This window comes from Ursus arctos, unplaced genomic scaffold, assembly GCF_023065955.2.
Source record: "Ursus arctos isolate Adak ecotype North America unplaced genomic scaffold, UrsArc2.0 scaffold_20, whole genome shotgun sequence".
NCBI classification, from domain to species: Eukaryota; Metazoa; Chordata; class Mammalia; order Carnivora; family Ursidae; genus Ursus; species Ursus arctos.
The window spans coordinates 35,552,744-35,577,131 of record NW_026622875.1 but is presented as its reverse complement, the minus strand read 5'-3'; the positions used below and the strand labels follow the sequence as shown (position 1 = coordinate 35,577,131).

Here is a 24,388-nt window from a genome sequence, read left to right as displayed (position 1 = left end):
TAATTTGTATGATTTCAATAAAAGGAATATTTTTTATTTGGGGATAAGTTTGTGTGCATCCCAGTTAATAATCACTGCCATATAATAAAAATGTTTTGGAATGAGGAGAGTGCTTGGTGCACGAATAGTGCACAGACAGTAAAACACAAGAGCCACCAAAGTAGACAATTCTCACAGAATCTGCACCTTAAAATTACTGGAAGGAGGTTAGGGTCAATGGGAATACTTTTATTTTTGTTATAGGAAACAGGAAGCTTCCTTATTAGTACTCCCAACTTCATTACTTATAATCAACATGGAATTGCAATCATTATTAGTTAAAATTATCTTGAAGAAAAGGTAAGAGCACTACGCAGGTCAAATGACCAGAGGTAACATAAACCATGTTTGTTTTGCTTTCCCTCGTTCTCTCTGTGCCTCAATGATTTGAAACTTTCTCCATTATAATATTTGCGTTAAAATAATTAGTATACTTATGTAACATGTACGTTTGTGTTATAATTGTCAATAATCAATAATTTCAAAAGAATGTGAGAAACAAAAATATTGCTGCAAGTAGAGATGAAGATAGTTACTGATCAGTGAGAAAGATATCCCTTTATGCCCATATGTTGTATTGATGATTCTGCTCTGAGCTTATCTTTCTTTTTTATAAGAAGTATAATCTAATAGAAAAACGTATTTATCCATATTTCTCATTGACATCTTTAGAAAAATCTATCTGCTTGCACTGTAAGTCCAGGCTTTCAACTCACCTAGAATAAACTTAACTAAACTGAAAAGTATTACAACTTTATAGGTAATAGTCTTTCAAATTTAACATTATTACTAACAAAGTTAATTCTTGGTGGAAAGGATCTAGAATAGTAGTAGACTTAAAAAAAAAAAGAAAAAAAGAATGGCTACTTTTAAAAATACTTCTCAAGATTATTTAAAAAAAAAAAAATCAAGAGTTTTTAAAGATTTTATTTATTTATTTGCCAGAGAGAGAAAAGAGAGAGGGAGAGTACAAGCAGGGAGAGTGGCAGGCAGAGGGAGAAGCAGGCTCCCCGCTGAGCAAGGAGCCCGATGAGGGACTCGATCCCAGACCCTGGGATCATGACCTGAGCTGAAGGCAGACACTGGACTGACAGAGCCACCCAGGTGTCCCAGTTGAGATCTTTTAAAAAGAAGACAGTCAAATCAAGTATGCCGCAGTCTAACTTGTTTTGCCTATATCTACTGCTTGAAAAAAACCTTACCTATTGCCATGAATATTTCATTTACATTCATTGATGTTTTAGCTGATGTCTCCATGAATAATAAACTGTTGTCATCTGCATAGGACTGTGCTTCCTGTTTAAAGAAAAAAAAAGATATATATTCTTTGCACATACTATACCTGACTTATTTTTGTTATAGAATAAGAGGCTTCCTTATTACTACTCCAATTTGATTACCTATAATCAGCAACTATGTAATAAAGCAACTGTTACTAATTAAAGGTAAGAGAGGTAAGAGAACTCCTATAGGATACCTTTTCAAATTTCTTTTTGCCTTAACTTCTTGCACTAGGCCATTCTGATTCTTCTGGTCTCACATTAAATTTGATTTCAAATGGTAAGTTTCAGAGGGTGGAAAATTATCCTATTCTAAATATAAAATTCTCTTCGATCTCTATGGCAAATTTAATTTAATTTATGCTTATCATTTGCAATGAAATTAAAGGGAATCCAAGTATCTAATACTGGCTTCAACCATTAAATGGCTAGCTATATTTTAATTTTGAATATGTCATAAATCATTCCTTTAAAAATTATATTACTACTCTACATTTTTGTCATGCTTTACAGTTTACATGTATTAGTGCCTTGATTCTTGCAGTTATTGTGAAGAGCAACCAATTATCTTTCCCATTTAATGAAAAAAAAATGAGGTTCCTTTGTCATGTGAGAAGGCCACATTTGACTATAACTTAACCACTCTATCTCCCCCTCTATGCGGGGGAGGTAACCATCTTAGAAAAAGAATAGATATTATACCTTACATGACTGCAACCAGAATTAAATAAAATCAAAGGTGCAACATGCTCAGTTTACTACCTACTGGTGCCAAGAAATATTAGTTCCCTTTCTCAGTCCATGTATTCCATCAACAGCCATCATCAAAGACAATTATCCCATCACTTATATTATATATATAGAATGACCACAACAAAATTCTGAGAGAGAAGCTGAAGAGGAAGAGAAAAAGGAAAGTTTAAAAATGTCTACCTAGAGACATTTGTTTTTAAGTGATTGTACTTTATCTTGCAGCAGGGTACATTCTTAATTAGCTATATTAAATAACATATAAAGTGGATTTTTTGAGCCTTTATTTTTGAAGGCTTTTTTGTTGGTTTAAGATTTTTTATTTATTCATTTTGAGAGAGACAGCAAGAGCACAAGCAGGGGAGAGGGGCAGAGGGAGAGAGAGAGGCAGGATCCCCGCAGAGCAGGTAGCCCAATGCTACCTATCCTAGGACCCTGAGATCATGACCTGAGCCAGAGGCAGACACTCAAGTGACTGAGCTACCCAGGCGCCTCTTTGAAGGTCCTTTTAACAACCACATAGGTGTAAGTTGTACGTGTACATATGGGTATGTTTATGTGTACTGATATGAATATTGGCAGGTAAATAAAAAAGGTTAGGAAGGATGCTAAAGTATGTGTGGGGGTGGAGGGATTAGGGTAAGAGGCAATCGCCTTTTGCTTTATATACGTCTGCACTATTTGTCAACAATTAATTCTTTTGTAATTGTTTAGGTCAACAAAATTTTTTTATTTAAGAGAGGTGGGGAGGAGCAGATGGATAGAATCTCAAGCAGGCTCCATGCCCAGTTCAGAGCCCCATGAAGGGCTTGATCTCATGACCCTGAGATCATGACCTGAGCCAAAATCGAGTTGGATGCTTAACCAACTGAGCCACTCAGGAACCCCGGTCAACAAAATCTTTGGATCAATTTATACTCCAATATGTAAAGACATTTAAAAATTCAGATTTATCGTGAGAAGCGTTATATCTACATTTGCTTAAAAATTGTTTTCTATTACTTGCATGGTTTTAAAATTATTAACTGTAATTGAAGTGTGGATACAGAAGAAAAATTTATAATACATATATGTGCCTTCAAACATACCTGGAAATCGACAGCTCTTTTATTTGCAAGGTCAGCCTTGTTTCCTGATAAAGCTATTACAATGTTAGGACTGGCTTGCCTCTGAAGTTCTTTAACCCAGTTTTTGGCTCTGGCAAAGGACTCCTGGGAAACAAAGAAACAGCTATTTGGCACATGTTCAAAAAATGGTTAGGGAGCGTCTTTGTAAGACAAGGCCGTAAAGACTCTTCAATGTGACTCTTGGAAAGAAATTCTTAGGACTACTGTATTATTTGAGACACTTTAATCTTTTTTTTTTTTTAATCAGCTCTTCTAACTCATAAAAGCTTTGGCAGAAATTTCATGACTGGCTATCAAAAAAAATGGTTTTAAAAAATCTTGAATCAAAATTCTGAATACCAAAAATGTATGTTCAAATTATTTTCATTGTAGAATACATTTCTACTTACCTCATTTGTGATATCATATACAACTATGGCTGCTTGTGCTCCTCTGTAGTACATTGGTGCTAGGCTATGGTATCGTTCTTGACCAGCTGTATCCCATATTTCAAACTTTACTGTTGTGTCATCAAGACACACAGTTTGGGTTAGAAAAGCAGCTGAAAGAAGAAAATGTCTGCAATAAGTTTATCATTTCTACCCTAGTATTTTCATTATATAGAAGACACCTAGAAACATGACATATTACATATGCACATTTAATAGTGGCTTTAGATACTTGCAAGATCTTGATACACACAGATGTTTAATGTAAGACCTTCACAGTAAAATCACAAATTCAAAGATTTTTCCACATTTGTAAAAAGTTTATTGTAATAGTAATTTTAATAAACATTTCTTAAATTGTTTTACACACTGTAAATTAAAAATAATTAAGAACAATTTAAGAAATATATATATGGATATTCTTGAAAAACTGCAAGGGGGGTGGGGGACACACAGAGAAAGGACTGGCTGGCATACCTATAGTTATCATCTACATTGTCAACACAATGCCCCCTGCTCCATTCTCCTGGTATTTCATTAGCATACTCTGGGGACTTAGTCCCAGGCCTACAACACTAAATATTTTTTGATATTTTCCCTTCTTATAATTGTTATGATCTTAATCTAGACTTTGTGTGTTAAATACACATTCAATATTAACTCCTAGCTGTTTCAATCCTTGTATAGATTTTTTGCATTTGTGCTTTTTCATCAGTTCTTTTCTCGGATTTTAACAAGTATCATTTTTTTTTTTTTTAAAGTAATCTCTACACCAAACATGGGGCTTGAACTCACAAACCCAAGATTAAGGGTCACAAGCTCTACCGACTGAGCCAGCCGGGCACCCCAAGATAGTATATTTTATAGTGATATTTTTGCTTTTAGGGTTAAGAACCTGCTGTTCATTCTTGCAAATTATGGTATCAATTATTTTCTGAACTGCTTATTGAGAACAGTATGAAGTAAAATGTCCACTATGATCCTCTTAGTTCTAAGAACAAACATCACAACACTGCAATGGGTATTTACAAAAAATGAAAAGCCATCAATTTACAAAAAATTGGTTATAATCAAGTGACTTGAACTTTAAAATATCAACTGTTAGAATAAGTTTCTAAGTGTTGCTACCCGCACTAAAATAAAGGTATTTGGGAACAAGACCTACATTTTTAGCAGCATGCTGACACCTTAGTTCTTTTCCTTCATTAACTTTGGTAGTTAAGTGCTGCTCTATCATTCGTCATGTTAGTATGCTCCTCCCTTTCACTTTTACCTCAAGGTGTGATATTCAACTCCTTCTCCCAAACTGACAAGGAATTAGTTATAAAAATTTTCTAAAACCCCATCCTATCATGTAAGAGAATTATGATCCATTTCTTTAAATTGTAGTTATCTAGTGATGACAATTTTTCACAAGTGATTCACTAGTTAATATCAAATTTGCTGAATAAGTAATGAGGTATTCTTTTACATTAAATATAACATTTATTTTTCAAGGTATTTTTATTACCACGGTTGCTGGCTTTACATTAGCAACTATAACTTCAGTTTTGCAAACATCTCAATTGGAAATGTCTTTATTTTAAGCAGATTCTAATTAATAGTTTTGTGCATTCTCAGAAGAGGCTAGTCATAATTATATTCTGATTCATCAACCTTTTTAACATACAAAGTTAGCAGAAATATCCATTTTCTTAAATCCTGTATTTATGGTAAAGAATACCAAAAAAGGACTATGTCACTTTTTCAGTCATGAAAGGTTCTCTGGCAGAATAAAAAAAATATTCTTAAGCATTTGAAATTAAGCCTCTAAAACAGTGTTTTTTCATAAAATGGAAAGAAGGAAAAAAATGGATCACAAAATATAAGCCATTTCTCAAGTACAGTTTGATGTAACTTAAAAAAAGAAAAAAACTGGACTACAATTTGCATTCAGACTTTGTTTTCTATGGTAGTAAAAACATTCATTTACACGTACATAAATCAACCCTAGGTTCACAAACGTAACTACTAGTTATGCTGCCTTGAAGGAAATATAATCTGATTCTCAAACAAGAAAGATATCACAAAAGGCTACCAGTCTTTACAAATGTACAAAAATGACAAATAAAATACAGGCAAAGAAATTTCAACAAATACATTAAAAGAACAACAGCCATGACCAAGTAGATTCAGAAACACAAAGCTATCACACCAGCAGGCTAAAAAAGAAAAATCATGTATTTAAATAAATTACAAAAGGGCATCTGAGGCATTATCCATTCCTAATATACATGTAGGATTCTTCCTTAAAGTTTATCAAGTGTCCATTCTATCTGTAGGCCTGAAATCAGCATTTTGCTTAATAGTAAAGTTCTTAAGCAGGCTCTCTAAATCTAGAAACCAAGTAAGATTGTCCACCACCACCATTATCTTTTATTATTTCAAATATCCTTATAATAAGATAGATTTTTGGAAAGAGATATTATTTGTAAAAGACTGACAAGAAAATCCAAAGATATCAGCTAAAAAAGTGCAAATGAGTTCTTTAAACTGACTAGAACGGATTAAAGTCAACAACAGCCTTACAACACACTGGCAATAACCAGGCTTTCAGTGTTACTCTGGGGAAGAGAATGAATCCCAATCATGTTAACAAAGAACAAGAACAATCAATTCACTCAACTCTTAGAAACCATCCTTCATCATACCCTATTTTATAGCTCCCACCTCTGTGCAATGAACATTTTCACACTTTTTATAATCACTGATTTATATAATCTTTTTCTTCTAGACTGGGAGTTTCTTGAGAAATTACTGTTGGCTATTCTTCTTCATACGCAACATCTAATAAAAATCCCAGGTCATATAAAATATTTAAAACATCCACTAAATGAAGTTCATAAAAGATATGTGGCACTATTTTGGGGGGTATCTTAGATAACATTTGAATAGACAAACAGTTCCCAAATGGGAAAAAAAAATTGACATTTCGAAAGGCCTCTACTCAAGTCATTATATAACTAACACAATCTCAAACAACATACCATCAAGATCTTTTTAAACTTGGTAATACCATACTTTTGTTCACATGGTATGATAAAAAGAGCATAATGTTGGAGGAAGAGAAAAAGGACCAGTATTTAGAGGCCCGGGGAATGGGTCTCAGGGTACATCAAAACCACATTAAAACAATTAACAGTGTTGTATGGCCACAAGAACAGAAGTATTGTCTGTTACGGGATAATCCAGTATTATTATAGACATTATATACTGCAAGATCACCATGATTCCTTAAAGTTCTCAAATTTTCAAATACTTCCCCCATAAAACCCAGTGAAGTACAGCTGACATCTTCAAATCCTTAATGCTTCTAAAATTACATTGCTAGTCGTTCATAAGGTTATAAAAATAAATTCTGACACTCAAAATGTAAACTACTACATCAATACTGTAGCAACATTAACCACCACAAACTTACCTGAATCTGCACAACCACTTTAATTTATCCATAACGTCTATTTTCTGGCTAAGAACCATCACTTTCTTAGACCTCTTCATTTTCTCTTCACTTCAGCACCAGCACTAGCGGTTGGTTTTCTTTTCGGGCCCATATTTCACAAAGAAACAGCTTTTATCACTTCGAGAGTTACTGCGTACGCGACGACAAGTAGAGAAAAACAAAGCTGCGTTGAGATGCGGGTGCTGGCCTGTCTAATAGGCTCCCTCTTTGACCTACATGATCAGTTCCTATTGGTAAGGCTGGCAAGCAAGCAACATTTCAGTCTCAGCAAAACTACAAATTAGTGAATCATAGACCTTGCAGTCAGCTGAGAATAGCTGAAACTGTAAATGCTACATCTGCAAATACCAAAAGCCTATAACAGGTAAGACCTTCATAAATAAGTAAGGAAGAGACACTGCAATATACTGGACCAGGGAAAAAATATCCAAATCAATAGCATTAACCAAAGGTTAATACCTAAGAAAAAAAAAGTTTAATGTTAACAACTAAAATGATTCTACAAGAATTAAATAGAAGGGCATAAAAGAGAAAAACCAAGGAACCAATACCACACACCCCAACCCTCAACTTCTTTTCAAATTTGATAAAAAAGAATTACCTTATTAGAATCAACCAAAAATCCTATGAGACTATCAGTCCGATTACATAAAAATTTGAGACTTTGTTTGCAAACATGGATTATCATCCCAAACACAGGGGTGAAGATATTTTAGAAAAATTTCTACAGTGGATACTAAGAGATTAAATTTTAATATGTAGATAGCTCACATAAATCTTAAGAAAAACTCCAAAAGCATCAAGGATAAATGTGTAAAGAAAATTTGCAGAAGGAATAGAACATAAAAAGTCAACATCATTAGTAATAAAGAAAATCATCCTTATAGCAAAAAGTTGAAAAGAATGAAGGCTGTTTTACCTCCTAACCTAGCAAAAAAAAAAAAAAAAAAAAAAAAAAAGGAAAAAAAACTTAAAAAGTGTGGCACAAACTCACATATTGGTGATGACACTGTATAACTGTTTGAAAATAATTCTGCCAACACGTAGCAAAACTGCTACATCTAGTATCTCATGCAATCTCCAAAAGATGGTATGGGGAGCAGGAAAGAAGCAAGAAACCTTCATGCTCAGAGAATTTTTGTATTTAACAATTAGAAACAACCTAAATGTAGGGGCGCCTAGGTGGCACAGTCGTTAAGCATCTGCCTTCGGCTCAGGGCGTGATCCCAGCGTTCTGGGATCGAGCCCCACATCAGGCTCCTCCATTGGGAGCCTGCTTCTTCCTCTCCCACTCCCCCTGCTTGTGTTCCCTCTCTCGCTGGCTGTCTCTGTCAAATAAATAAATAAAATCTTTAAGATAAAAAAAAAAAAGAAACAAACAACCTAAATGTATAAAGGAAAAGGTACTGGTGGCTCGGTAGGTATTAAGTAGCAATTAAATAAAAATATGGTTGTAAAATGACCTGTTTAATTGCCAAAAAGTAAAAAAAAAAATACACAAATTCCTGGTAGAGATACGGTACATCTATGTAAAACCATGACCAGAAAAGCATAGAAGAAACTAAAAAGCAGTAGTGTTCTCATAGTAGGATCATGATTGAATGTTCTCCCTTATATAAAACTTCAAGAAGCAGTGGATTTGTGGCCTTTTAAAACTGAAAGGTAAGAATATAATTGCCAGAGAAGAGAAGGGTCTTGGCTCAGATTCTCAGAAGAAGATCATTAAATCCAAGTTAGATTGTTTGGAAGTGATTTACAGGAGAAGCAAAGCTTTTAAGAGGTAAGGAATTTAATAACTGAGCTCAACAGATCTGGATCATACTTCAAGGTGAATATCCAATAAGCAGGAACTGACCAAGTAGCATCAAGAACCAGGTACCAAAATTATCAGGATAGAAACTGGCTTTGGGAAATGAATCAACAGCAGTAATCTAATATAATGGATTTTCTCATATGAGCACTGACTTCAGATAAAACTGTACACAGAAAAGAAAATATGGATAGTCTAGAGCTGACAGATTTTTATTTCCCATTAAAATCATACGGCAGCAAAAGCCATGAATTCAGGACAGAGTTACATTTCAATTAATGTGAAAGAGATTAGGCAAAGAGGAAAGCATACACAGTGACTAAGCCCCAAAAGAAAATACTCCAAAAGCAAATTCATCTTACGAGATGATCTATAAATACTAATTGCATAGGATTCATTCTTAAAATTATCAATGAGCATCTGATAAGAGACTGATATCCAGAATATATAAATCCTACAACTCAGGAACATGAAAAACCCAAACAACCCAATTAAAAAATGGGCAAAGAAATTTAATGGACATTTGTCCAAAGAAGATACACAAATGAGCAAGAAACAAAGATGCTTAGTATCACTAATAGGTAGGAAAATGAAAATACCACAATGAAATACCACTTCACACCCATTAGGACAGCTATTAACAAAACAACAGAAATCAAGAGTTGGTAAGGATATGGAGAAATTAGAAACTTTGTGCACTGATGGAAATATAAAATGGTATACTGCTATGGAAAATGGTACAGAGATTCTTGAAAAATACTAAACAGAATCACCAGATGACGCAGCAATTCCACTTCTGAGTATGCACCCAAAAGAATGTTCAGAGCAGCACTACAATAGCCAGGAGGTGGAAGAAACCTAAGGATCCACAATGAAGTGTATCAATGAAAGATAAGCAAAATGTGGTATTATACATGTGATAGAACATTATTCTGCCTTAAAAAGGAAATTCTGGCACATTAGAATATGGTTGAACCTTGATGACATGGCTAAGTGAAATAAGCCAATCACAAAAAAGATAAATTCTGTATAATTTCCCTTAGAGGAGATTCCTAGAGCAGTGAAATTCATAGATGGAAAGTAGAATGCTATTTGCTATGGGCAGAGGTGGGGAAGAATGGTTAAGTTATTGTATAATAAGTAGAGTTTCAGTTGGGGAAGATGAAAAAGTTCTGAAGACAGAAAGTGCTGATGGCTGAACAAGGTTAACGTACTTAATGCCACAGAACTGTACACTTAAAAGATGTTTAAACTGTAAATTTTATATTATGCATATTTTACAACAGAAATCACTTAGCAACATCTAAAGGTAACTGTTGTGAAGTGAACTGCAATCTTGGAAAATATTAAAGGACACCTGACTATCCTAAGGGAATCCACTAACCAGGACATACACCAGTCACAGGTCACCTGCTGAAATTATACTAGTATTTCTAATACTAAACTAATCCACATTCTTTTAAAATTAGTCTTAAGAGTTTGAGTTTAGTTAGAATTAAGTTTGTGCCCCAAACCTGAACACCCTAGAATGAACTGATAAAACCAGGATTTGAAACTTAAGGCTAAGAACCTGTGCCTGTCCCACCAAGGGCCCAAACTTTTAAAAATCTTTACTCAATAGACTGGATTTATATAACAACGAGGCATCAAATAATAAACTGGAAGCAGAATGAACACATTAAAAAGAGGAAAGGTGAAGAGAAGGGAGAAAGGGGAGAGGCTGTTAGAAGTTATTAACTAGTATCAGACAAATGCTCTGATACTAAACAGAACAGAACAGAGAAACAGAGACAGAAAGAACAGAAACAGAGAAAAAGTTAATGAAATTAACTTAGCTTTAAGGGATAGGTGTCTATGAAAGACATTTTATCTGTGGACAATAGATATTATATTAAATAGTTTAAATAGTACTTTATTAAATTCCCATAACATGCAAGGAAAAGACGACTTCTGGTTTCTGATTCTGCATGTATGGAGCTTAGAAGTCACCACCCTACCCTAACACACAAAAAGATGAACAAACTGAAAAATCGACAACTCTTAGATCTGTAAGAAAAGTGAAGTCACAGGGCAATCTACTGCTTCCAAAATTGGACAGAAAGGCAGACACAGTAAGGACGTATCTCAGAGCAGAAGGCTGAGGAAACCAGCTCAGGCAGAAAAACCTGAGCTGTAATTGACAAATTTCTGGAAATTAGGTATAGACAAGTCAGTTAAAAACTCTAGAGGAGTGGTGCCTAGGTGGCTCAGTCGTTAAGCATCTGCCTTCGGCTCAGGGCCTGATCCCAGAACCCTGGGATCGAGCCCCACATCAGGCTCCTCTGCTGGGAGCCTGCTTCTTCCTCTCCCACTCCCCCTGCCTGTGTTCCCTCTCTCGCTGGATGTCTCTCTCTCTGTCAAGTAAATAAAATCTTAAAACAAACCCCAAAAAACCCCAAAAACTCTAGAGAAAGCAAAAATAAAAATTCAGACTATATCAAACTAAAAAGCTTTTGTACTGCAAAGGAAATCATCAACAAAATCAAAAGGCAACCTACTGAATGGAAGAAAATATTTACAAATGATATATCCAATGAGGAGTTAATATCCATAATACATGAAGAACTACAACTCAACATCCAAACAATCTGATTAAAAAATGGACAGAGGACCTAAATATGTTTTTTCAAAGATGACATACAGATGGCTAATGGACACATGAAAAGATGCTCGACATCACTAATCATCAAGGAAATGCAATTCAAAACCACAATGAGGTATCACTTCACACCAGTCAGAATGGCTAGTTAAGAAATAAGAAATAACAAGTGTGACAAGGATGTGGGGAAAGGGCAACCCTAGTGCACTGTTGGTGGGAACGTAAACTAGTACAGACACTATGGAAAACACAAAACATCAAAAAAATTTTTAATATTAAAAATAGTAATACACGATCCAGTAATCCCACCTCTGGGTATTTACCTAAAGAAAATGAAAATGCTTATTCAAAAAGGGGAAAGCGGAAAGCCCCTCCCCACTTAGTGATATACCTTCTCAACTGGGTTCAAGAACCTAGCACTTACTGCTTCTTAGACAGAACCTCCCAGATCTTTAAAGCATTACTGGCCTTGAAAATGACTCTTTAATGCTTGGCAATGAACCTATCCACTAAGTCAGCTTAAAAGTGCTAATATCTGAGAATTTTACAACATAGAAATGGAAAATGACAAGTTAAGGACGGGAGAAGAGGGTGTCTGGGTGGCTCAGTAGATTAAGTGTCTGCCTTTCACTCAGGTCATGATCTCAGGGTCCTCGGATCAAGCCCCAAGTCAGGCTCCCCGCTCAGCTGGAGGCCTGCTTCTCCCCCTCCCTCTGCCTGCTGCTCCCCCTGCTTGTGCTCCCTCTCCCTCTATCAAATAAATAAAATCTTAAAAAAAAGAGAGAGAGAGAGAGAGAGATAAGGGAGAAGAGACAAGGAACCCAGAGTAACAGTTACAGGAAACCTGTAATCCTAGAATATAATTACTTAAGCCAAGCAATGCCTGAAGAAACTGGAAGTATTTCCAAGGAAGGAAAAAAGTGATGAAAACACTGGAATCCTTTTGGTCCCACCATCATTTGATAAAATTACTTTTGGTTCAGTAACCACATCTAGAAATTGATCTTACAGAATTAAGTCCAGATTGGAAGAAAATTCCAAAAAAATATCCACTATTAGATGATTACCTAAAACAGCAAACAAAAATGCAAACATTATATGTCCAACAATAACAGTACAGTTCAAGAATGTGAGATTACCAGTTACTAAAATAAATAAGAATACAACAGAGATATTAAGAAATTACCATTCATAAATGAAACAGAATATAATAGCATGACTATTACAAATGAATTCACAATATATCATGAAGTTATAGCTAACAGAGAAAGGAAACACAATGGACTCTAAAAATATAAGATTCTTGATCTCGCTCAAAATATGGGAAAAAGTACAATAAAAAATTCAGAATGGCAAAATCTACAAGTCCCTTGAGATAGGAAAGTAGAGTAACAGGCATTCTGTACACTGTTGTTGAAGGGCTGTCTGGAAAATTTTACCAGAATTACAAATGTATGTAACCTTTGACAAAGGCAATCAACTTCTAGAAATTTACACAATAGAAATACTTGGGATATATGAGAAGTGACTATGAATGACTTACTGCACTACTGTTAGCAGCCAAAAATATAAAATAATGTGCAAATTCAAAACTAAAGAACAGATTTAAATATACATTGATATGATCCATGCAGTGAAATACTGCTACAGCCAAGAAAAATGAAGATGCCCTTCCTAAAATGATATGGATAGATCTTTGGCAGACTGTTTTCCAAGATGGCTTCAACAAGATTTCCTATACCACATTCTTCTTACATGACACTGACACTCCTTTTAGTCTGTGAGCCTGTGAGTAGAACATAATTGATGCTAACTACATGACTTCTTGGGCTAGGTCATGAAAGGTCACCCAGCTTCACCTGGTACTTTTTGGGACACTCATTCTTGAACCCAGCCATCATGCTGTGAGGAAACCCAAGCCAGGTGGCAAGGACCACATGTAGGTGTTCTGGCTGAGGCCCCAACCAATAGCCAGCAGCAGTTGAGATGGTTCTAACCCCAGCACTGACAGCAATCCATGAGACATCAGAAAACCACCTACAAAGCTCACTCAACTCCCAGAACCATGAGAGGATAAAATGGTATTGCTCTAAATCAGGAAGTTTTGTGGTCATTTGTTTCTGGGCAATAAATAACCGGAACAGTATTAAAGTAAAAAATATATTATAGTGGCCCAGATGTTTCAAATTCCACAGGGGAGAGAATATATAGATTTAAATTAACAGTAACCTCCCAAGGATAGATAACAAAGTTACACTGCCTCTGGAGAAAAGAACTGACTGGGGAATGAGAATATAGCAGGGAGAGTTTTCAGTGTAGCATCATATAGCCATGGTAAGGTCCATATGACACTTGTAAAAATGCTAAGGAATGCTAAAAGTGCCCAATCATTATATAGTGACTTGAGTCCCATATCAACAGATTATCCCCTTCTGAGTACAAAAGCACCTGTTATCTTCAACGATGGGAACCAGGAATAACTGGTTCCTCATCCTGCTTCTCCTCTTCTACATCTATATTACCTTGAAAAGAGGGTGAATGCTGTTCACTAACACTTACTTAAAATATTCTGTTCTATAAAAGTAGTAAAACACGAAGCATAATTCCTTATTTCCAAAATCCAATATGCGGCTTCAGCAGCACTAACTCTTATCTTGAGGAATTTAATAATTTGTTTGTTAGAGTTCATATTTATATCAACATAGCCAATGATCAAAGTCCCAAAACCTCTGGAATTACTCCTATTGCTTTTCTCACTCTTATACATTCTTTTTCTTTTCCACCAAGAGGCTTGTAACAAAAAGCTCTTTATGATGACTCCAAATTATGTTATTCTATGATAAATTCAGCATACACCACAAAATTGCATACAAGTAACATCAGATTTATTATGGTGTAAGACACAAAAGGAGAAAAGAAACATTTTTCAACAACAAAACTTCCTGTATTTTTATCAAGTCAGAATTCTTATACTATTAAAAGCAAATTTTTAAAAAGCTTCCCATTCCACCACACCCAATCATCATCCAAAACAAATATCGTTTATGGGTCTCTGGTGTCTACAAAAGGTCAATTATCCACAAACCTTGAATGTTCAGAAAATAGTCAACAAAAGAAAGGTAGCAAAAATAGACTGAATGCAGCCAAAATAGATGTCATAAAGTCCAAGCATCAAAGCTTATGAAAACTTAGATTTTTTTCAGTATGTAACTGAGAATATACTTGCTTTATATAAACGTGTATGTCCTCTTTTGGGATTTATATATAATAAATAGAACAGGAAGATCAACTGGAAATTTAGGCTTAATTTAAATAGTGGTACATAATACCATTTTTCATACCTTATGTGTACTCAACCTATTTCCCATCCTAAACCATAAGGTCATCTTTGACTTCAAGTACTTAGCACAGTGTTAGGAGCTTGGTAAATTTGTTGAGTAAATGAATTTTAAAGAAGTTTCATAATCTTACTTCCCAGAATGTGACAGAATAAAAGCAGCAAATTAGTCAATCAATAGAGGCTGTTCACTACAGTTAGAGCTAACTGGCAAAAATCATTCTACCAAACAGCTCTGAACACTTCAGCAGCACTAGAGGGCAATCAATGAACTAAGACAGGACAAAAACTGATGTCCAAAAATCCCAAATTATGAAATAAATTTTAAGAGATAAGGATTAAATTGTATTGATTGCATTGTTTAATGTGAAGGAGAGTACACAGTTTAAAGGAAAGTTAGCTCTAGAAGAATCCTTATTTAATTCAATTCTCTCTTTTTACAAACAGGGCTCACATAAGTGTTCAAAGGGTGCCAGGATTAGAAACAAGCTTACAGACTCCTAATTGACAGCAATATTTAAGTAGTCACATGTAACATTTTAAACTAGGATACTGGAGAATAACTGATGTTTAGACTATTAAAGATTCATTTTTTTAGGGCATTACTGGTACAAACTGATTTAAACTAGGATACTGGAGAATAACTGATGTTTAGACTATTAAAAATTCATTTTTTTAGGGCATAACTGGTACAAACTGATATAAAGTTGCAAATCTCTACCAACTTCTTGGAGTTATACAACCTATCTCAAATACTGACTGAAAACACACTTTCTAGAAGGAAACAATATTATGCATAATAATATTCTTCCACTTGAAACCAATGATTAACTTCCACAAATTTTAATTCTCACTTGTATTAGAAAGAACAATGAACATTTCAAGCACCATTTTCCTCATCAATCAAAAACCATATGCTAATGGCCTGTCTCTACGTCTTCTGTTCTTTCTGAAAAGTATTTTTAATTGAGGGGAGACTGTGTGGCTTAGTCAGTTAAAATGTCCAACTCTTGATTTCCGCTCAGGTCATGATTTCAGGGTTGTGAGATAAAGTCTCATTTGGTGGTCCACGCTTAAGATTAAGATTCTCTCCCTCTCCCTCTGCACCACCCCGTTGCTTGCACGTGCTCTCTTAAAAAAAAAAACAAAAAAAAAAACACTTTTAATTGAGAGCAATGTGCAGATGAAAAAACATAAAGGCAATAAATGCACAGATTACCATTACAGATCTTCCTTGATTTATGATGGGGTTATTCCCAATAAACCCATCGTCAAGTTGAAAACATGGTAAAAGTCAGAAATACACCTAACCTATCTTAGTTTAAATGTGCTTAGAACACTTATGTTAATCTACAGTTGGGCAAAATTATCTAACACAAAGACTATTTTATAATAAAGTGTTGAATATCTTATGTAATTTTTTGAGTATTGTACTAAATATGAAAAATGAAATGGTTGTTATCGGTACAGAAAGGATGTGTTTCAGTTATTTACCTTGTGATCACGTGGCTGACTGGGAGCTAGGACTCAGTGCTACTGTGAAGCATCACAAGAGTATTGTATTGAATATTGCCAGCCTGGGAGAAAATCAAAATTCGAAGTATAGTTTCTACTGTCTGAATTGCTTTCAGTACAGTTTACACACACTGTAAACTGGAGATCATCTATATACAGACTGGTCTTTCTGAAGGCAAACAAGTGAAGGGCAACAGTAGAAAGCTTACTACTACGGGAAGAATATGACTTACTCAGATTCAAATTTTCTGGCTGGCTTTTCTTTCTCAGTTTAGGAAGCAAGTTTAATATCCGAATACATGTAGTATTCTATTTAACAGTGTAATTTCTCCCTCTGAAAAAATTTCCACAAATAACTTAGTTCATGTGGGTGGCATGCATTTAATGTAATATACATGACTAACCATTTTTGTGAAAACCAATAAATGGAGGGGGAAAATTAGTAAGAATTTATCATGTAGAATTTTAAGAAACTTAGTTGCAAATGCTCATACTATCTACTTGAATGAATCTGCAAAAACTTCATTTCTGGAAGGCTTAAATTTAGTGTAAGCATTTGCTTATAAGGTTTTTAAAATCTTGGGTTAAGCATCTGCCTTCGGCTCAGGTCATGATTCCAGGGTCCTGGGATGAGTCCCACACTGGGCTCCTTGCTCAGCAGGGAGCCTGCTTCTCCCTCTGCCTGCTGTTCTCCCTGCTTCTGCTTGCGTGCTCTCTCTCTGACAAATAAATAAATAAAACCTTTAAAAAATATTATTTGTTCCTATAATTTTTAATGAGGTTTATCTTCCATTAAAGAAAATCTAAACAAAGTTTAACACTGTCAAATCCTAAATCAAACGCCATGCACTAGATGGAACAGCAATGATTCCAAAATAAATGCTATGTTGTGACAATACAACAGTGACAAAAATGACTCAGCAAAAAGTAATGGTGGTAATGGTAGCGGTAGTAGCTAATATTTAATAAGCGTTTTACTCTGTGCTAGGCACTGTAGCCAAGAAATTCATTATGTACTTTCATTTAATCCTCACCAAAAACTTTTCAAGTTAGGTACCATTATTTCCATTTCCATAAGAGGAAAATAAAGCTGAGTATGAGTTGCCTAAGATCATGCAGCTGGTATGTGCTATGTGCTGGAACTACAATTTAAAAAAGCACTTGTTTTCCTAATTAACTTAGGGTATAATCAGTACTTGATTACTTGTGACACTAAGGGGGAACAGCATTGGTACAAAAAACTAAAAACTACAGATACTCTAAGTCCCTTAGCAGAGACAAGGCAGAGCAACCTAGATGGGACAGAGAAGGGGCCATATTCACTTAAAGGGCCTAACAGGTTAACAGATTTGTGGGAAGGGGTTTCCATACAGATACAAATAATAACTGAAGTAACCAGGAGAAAATACTTGTACTCTTCAAACTGGAGCAGTTGGATAAACAACATATTTTTAGAAATCTTACCCAAACTACAGTTATAAAAAAAGCAAAGCAATAATTCCAAGAACCTCAGTGTAAAAGTAATATTGACTGCTCAGAAAACAAAAAGCAATGGTTCTCAAACTTCAGCATGCACCAGAATCACCTGGAAGACTTGTTAAAATTTAAGATTAATGCTTCTACTTCAGTGTTTTGATTCAATATAGGACATAGAAATTTCCATTTTTAACAAATTCCCAGGTAATGCAGATGCTCCTGGAATAGGGAACACTCTGAGAACCACTGCTCTAAACCAAAGCTGAAAAGTTACAGTACCTGCAAGAAGAACGCTATTAATGTTCTCATGTATAGTTCTATAACCTAAACCATATGTCTGACATTCCTCTAGTGATCAGTGCATACAAAATTAAACTGTGGTAAAAAACATTTATCTCTCAAAAGAAAAAAAGAGTTGAATGACTGCATCTTATTTCATTGCATACTCTAATGTTGCTGACTTACACTGAGGATCTACTTGTTTATAAATAGCACTCAAATGTGTTTAAAAACAAATATTGTTGTTTTTTTTTCTTTGACAAAAGTAACTCACTTGAAATCTTTAAAGTCTCTAACTACTCAAGGTGTTAAGTGAAAGATGGCCAGCCCTATCCAACAAATATTTACTGAGGCAATACTAAGCCTCCAGATGAGAGAGCAGGAAGGAAGACAACCGTCTGAGCCTTAATATTCCTTGCTAACCTTCTGGGCTTGTCTTAATAAGAACATAAATGTCACGCAGACTTTAAGAACATAAAAGTCATGCACACTCTAAACCCCTACAAATACACAACTCCCCAAAGTGCTAAACACACCACCTAACTACCTAACCTCATTTTGAGTGTTATAGGGTCAAGGGGCAATTGTATAGGATATTGTGAGACAACATGGATTCTTAAATCAAGCTATCATGTTTAGGAAGAAACACACAAACTACCCTGATATCTCGATGAATGTAAGGTTCTAGAATACACAAATTCAAAAGTACAGCATATGATTCCCACATTAAAACACAATCAGATGAAAATTTTAGTTGAGCTCTTCAGACCATAATGAATGTTACTAGATATAAACAATAAAAAAGCAGATAAAATGCAAAACATTTGGCCAGGTTCATTTGTTAGATAAGTCTTACCACACATCAGCCAAAACAAAATTACCTGTTACTTACAAGTTATGGACCTATGGTGTTCATCATTAAATAGCTCAAACCTTGAAATCCTTAAATGCTTAAATAGAATACTACTATAGTTTCTAAGGGTGAAGAGCTGTTAGCAAAGAGCATAAAAGAAGAGCACTCACTATAAAAATATTAAATCACTGTCTTATACCTTAACCTTGCACCTTGTTTTATGTCAATAATGTCTCAAAACAAAACCAAAAACCAGTGCTCACAGATGTAATTATAATGGCACTAACATACCTCCTAAAGATATTACTATGCAGTCAAGGTAGTTAGAAAGTGTCCAACAACCACTGACACAAAAATTGGATATAAATTCCTTTTAAAATTGGTTTTAAAAGCAACATTTGATCTGTACAAGTAGAAAATATTAAGGAAGCTTTAGATGTAGGAACAAAAAACTTGAAAAATTCATTACATTGTATTAAATAGAAATGGAGATTTTATATATATGCATACACACATATCAGAAAATATGTCTATTTATGACTTATTGATACAGGGTTAAATTTTTCTTGTAAATGTCCTGCTTGAAATGTCATTAGGAAAAAACACATTTTGATGATCATAGTATCAAACAACAACAACAACAACAACAACAAAAAACCTTTGAAGATTCTAGTCTTAGGCCTCTGAGGCTCCTGCAGTTTCCAGGAATTAAGTTCTTTACTATAGTACTTCAGTGTTTTTGTTATTTTAGTATGTACTGTGAAAAGGGGGAGGGTGGCATATATCAAGTCTATCTGGCCCACATGTTTAGAGCCCCAAATGCATATGTACTTTGGGAAGTGCTGCCAGTGACAACCACTTGAGAAGTGATATTACCTTGAGGTAATATTTCATTACTAAACCAGATATATATGTGTATGTATATATATATATACATAAAAATGTATTAACGAAGAAACCATAAAGAATGTATAATATATTGTTCATTAGATTTCTAACTCAAAAGCTCCATACCGTTGACTACATTTTTGATGCTCATTATAAAAACATAGAACACTAGGGGTGCCTGGGTGGCTCAGTCAGTTAGCAGCCAACTCAATTTCAGCTCAGGTCATGATCTCTGGGTCCTGGGACTAAGCCCTGTGACGGTCTCCATACTCAGAGGGGAGTCTGCTTGAGGATTCTCTCCTCCCTCTGCCCCTATCCAACCTACCACCATGTGCACACTCTCAATAAATAAATACTAAAAAAACCACAAAAAAACAAAACAAAACAAAACAAAAAACACTAAACAGTATAACACTGTGTAACTTGATAGATATACAAACAAAAGTGGTTGACAATCACCACTATACTTCTGAGTCTATTAAAGTGGAAATACCACCTATGTAGTGTATTTCCCGTATGCCAGGAAAACCCAGGAGGTAGTATAGTTCTACAAACTATTTTACTGGAAGGGTCTGAACTATGAATAAGATTCTCAAGTGTACTTGAGAACATACATTAAATGCTGGATGTAAAGTTACACTTTTAAAAGACAGATGTGAAGTTGCTACATGTCAGTGAGCATGTCTTATGCATTTCAAAAGTTTGACCTTTTATATGTATGAGGTTAAAATATACCTATATATACCTTTAAAAATATAGTACTGTTTAATTACACACCCCTTGCAAAATATTGTGATCTTAAAGCTGTGTTTCCTCTGGTATTACCCAATTCGAAAGCTTCGTTTGACAGATGAAACTGAGGCCCTGAAGAAAAGGCTGTTTTGCCCCACCGCTATACAGCTGTTAACTTCTTTGATTAAATTCAATTATAGGGGCGCCTGGGTGGCACAGCGGTTAAGCGTCTGCCTTAGGCTCAGGGCGTGATCCTGGCATTATGGGATCGAGCCCCACATCAGGCTCCTCTGCTGGGAGCCTGCTTCTTCCTCTCCCACTCCCCCTGCTTGTGTTCCCTCTCTCGCGGGCTGTCTCTATCTCTGTCAAATAAATAAATAAAATCTTAAAAAAAAAAAAAAAAAGAAAGAAATGTCAGTACTAATATTTAAAAAAAATAATTCAATTATAAAATTTCCTGTCTTCTATCCACAACACTGCACTATTAGTTGTCACCTGTGTCCTGCCTCTTACCTTCCCCTCATTTCAGTTCTACCACAACCATTGTATTCAGTCCTTACTCTACCTCTTAACCCCTCTTTGATCTTTCTCTCCAGGTCCCATTTCCCTTTTTTGTCCCTCTTTGTTGATCACTGACTTTTTCTCTTCCCTCACCCTAGGAACATTCTTAAACAAGTTTAATAAAATTAAATTAATTTTACTAATCAGTGCAATTTACAAATAGGTTAACTTTTATTATTTTACTATTTCCATTACTCATTCTAAAGCCAATATAATTTAGCACAAACATGTATTAATTTGGAGAAGCCTCCAATCATTATCAAGGAACAGATATCAGATCAAATCTAAATACTTGGGACATTGACTCTGTTCATGCTTGCATCTGTATTCCAGCTTTTACACAACCGTCTTGGGGATAACCAGGAAATCAAAATGTAGGAAGAAACTATCTAAACAAAAATCAAGTTAAGTTTTAAAGCTTGAAGTCTGCTGAACAGTTTTCTTCACTGTGAGACCTATTTAGGTATTCATCATCAAACAACTGGAACTGCAAAATTTTTGCCAACGTATAATTCAATTAAATGAAGGGAAAAAAAGAAAATCTCACCCCCTATGGTACTCTCTTGAAATTCATGAAATTGGCCCTTCACAAAACGAAGCACTAGGCTTGATTTGCCAACAGCAGACTCTCCCAGAAGTACTAGTTTGAACTGGCATATTTTATTTCCAGTATTGGGCCCGTTGGGTCTTGTTGCTCCTCGATTAGCCATGTCCAAATTTGAAAGTAGTCCCTAATTTCAGTCTCTTAAATGAACTTCCAGGATGCAAGGTGTTAATTTTTTTCTTTCTGGATGTAGAGACACCTGTAAAGAAAAGTAATTAAATACACAAATCAGTAAATTAATCTAATGCTAATCACTTCAGTAAATTTTGCTTGCAACATTATCCATATGTTAATTGTAACATCTACATGACATTGAATGCCATTTAGTTAAATTCACTACCTTTGTAATAATATAAAGGTATGAGACTTAAGCCTAAAATCCTGTTGTAATTTTCAGAGTTTTAAAAAAAATTTAAAGCTAATCTTTATTAAAGACTTAACTTTGTGCCAAGTAGTTAAGTACTTAACATAGTCACTCAATAATCCTATAGATACCACAATCCTTAAAAATGAGGAAACAGGCACAGAGAGGTTAAGTAACTCGATTGAGGTCACACAGTTACTGTGACAGAACCGTGACAGAGCCACAACAGAGCTGCATTTCAAACCTAGTCAACCTGAGAGGTGACTCAAGAGTTTAGATTCTGGAGTCAGACTAGTTGGATTAAAAGTTCATAAATGGAAAGTTCTTACAAAAGATCCTAGAACACAGTAAGAGCTCAATAAATGTTGGCTATTATTTTGTGAAGGCCCCTGTTAAATTTTACATTTTTTTGTTTAACTAATGGTAATTTTGGAGCAACAAGTATTTTAAGGCTCTCAGGTTTGTCTAGTGGCTAAAAGACTTAAAATTGTTTCCTCATGTACTCAAGTACATTATACATGGAAGTGTTAACAGTGGTTCTCTATGTGGTAAGCTTATTACTGTCTTATTTACTTACACGTTTCTGTAGTTTTGGGCTAATAATTAAATATGTCACTATTTTCAATTTAACACATCTAGAAAAACCTAGCCTAAATGGCAACTTCTCTTATCATCTAATGCTAATTTTCAATCTCAAAGGAATAAGGGAACATTTAAAGGACTCTTCTAATCTACTCACAAATCACAATGGTTTTCTCCATTTTTATCTAAAATTTGATCATGTGCTCATTAAACCTGATGACTGCCTCTTTAAAACCACTGTTATATTTCATTTAGGTACCTCATACAAGAAATTTGCCTTCCCATGAAATGAGTTTATGTAAGAATCCCTTTGGACAATGAATTCATTAATAAATATCCATGAGACCTTACACTGGAGACAATAAAATCACCGCTGACTTATCTAAACAGCAGCTTTGCAGAGTCCTGTTAGTAATGCATACTGAACTATTTACACATGAAATGATATGTCTGAGTTGCTTTCAAACAGTGGGGATGTAAATAAAACTCGACTCGCCATAATATAATTTAAAGCAGGTGATGGGTTCATTTTACTATTCTCCCTACTTATGTATATTTAAAATTTTTTCCGTAATAAAAAAAATGCTCCAATCCTCACATTGACACCCCCCACCCCACCCCCACCCCCACTAAAAAACATACCAGATTTGGGATCTAATCCTGGCTGGCTATACCAAAGTCTCCATTTCCAAAATACCTAGCTTACATAGCTGCTGGAGGATTAGATGAGACAATATACGTTTTTAAAAAAAAAAAAAAAGAGCAAAAAACAAAAACTCTAATACAGGGGCCAACACATAAGAGGGATTGAAAACTGGCAAATTAAAGTGGCTCTTTGATGAAATAATGACCAAATATCAACAGAACATCATGCAGATGAACATGTACCAACACACCTTCAGATATTTCAATACCAACTGAAACACTTCCCAATTGTCTCACTACCTCCAAAACAGCAAATTGAAATACTTGTCAAGGACAACATGTTCCGAATTTCCACGGTCCAAAATTTCAGGGAAAATATGAGATTCCCATAAAAAAATATATGATTTTAGCTCTGCCTTTTAAGGGTTAAAGTTGTTAGACTGTAACTCCCTCCAACACTCTCTAGCGGAAAATAATTATAAAGACACAATTAGCATATCATTCAGGTTAAAAATCCTGTGCATTCATTTGTATTCACTACTGAAACTTTTATTTTGCAAAACAAAAATTTTGCATAAAATGCTTTTTAAATCTTCTGAGAATAAGTGGTAGTCTATGAAGGTCTCTAGGTGCTTTTTAATGAAAATAGTATTAATGAGCGCAGCTAACATTTACCACACACTTATTATGTGCCAACCACTACTCCATGAATTTTGCTTACAGCAACCCTATGAACTCATTATCCCAATTTTACATTACAAATAGTTCCTGAGCTCTCCTGAATTATCATAGTGTTATACACGTGTTTTTTTCCTAACCAGTTACATGAAAGGCAACTGATTTGACACCGACAAAAACCAAAATCTGTGAATTATGACGTTCAGAGCTTACAGTGTGAAAGTCTCAGGAGGGTAACCAGGTCCAAGGGAAGAGAACAGCAGGACAGGTTTAATAAGGTCTGTCTCTACCCACTGTGCG

General features: G+C 34.9%; 1 protein-coding gene across 1 annotated transcript in view; it reads right to left on the bottom strand.

The window, feature by feature from the left end:
* The window catches only part of RAB5A (RAB5A, member RAS oncogene family), a 28,737-nt gene that overhangs the window by 3,328 nt on the left and 1,021 nt on the right, over positions 1-24,388 (bottom strand). The window contains exons 2-5 of the mRNA XM_026496940.4: positions 21,763-22,018; positions 3,586-3,737; positions 3,158-3,280; positions 1,242-1,335 (exon numbers count right to left, since the gene is read on the bottom strand). Of these exons, the coding sequence (XP_026352725.1) occupies positions 1,242-1,335; positions 3,158-3,280; positions 3,586-3,737; positions 21,763-21,925 (532 nt within the window). The 5' untranslated portion in view covers positions 21,926-22,018. The remainder of the gene's footprint in view (positions 1-1,241; positions 1,336-3,157; positions 3,281-3,585; positions 3,738-21,762; positions 22,019-24,388) is intronic.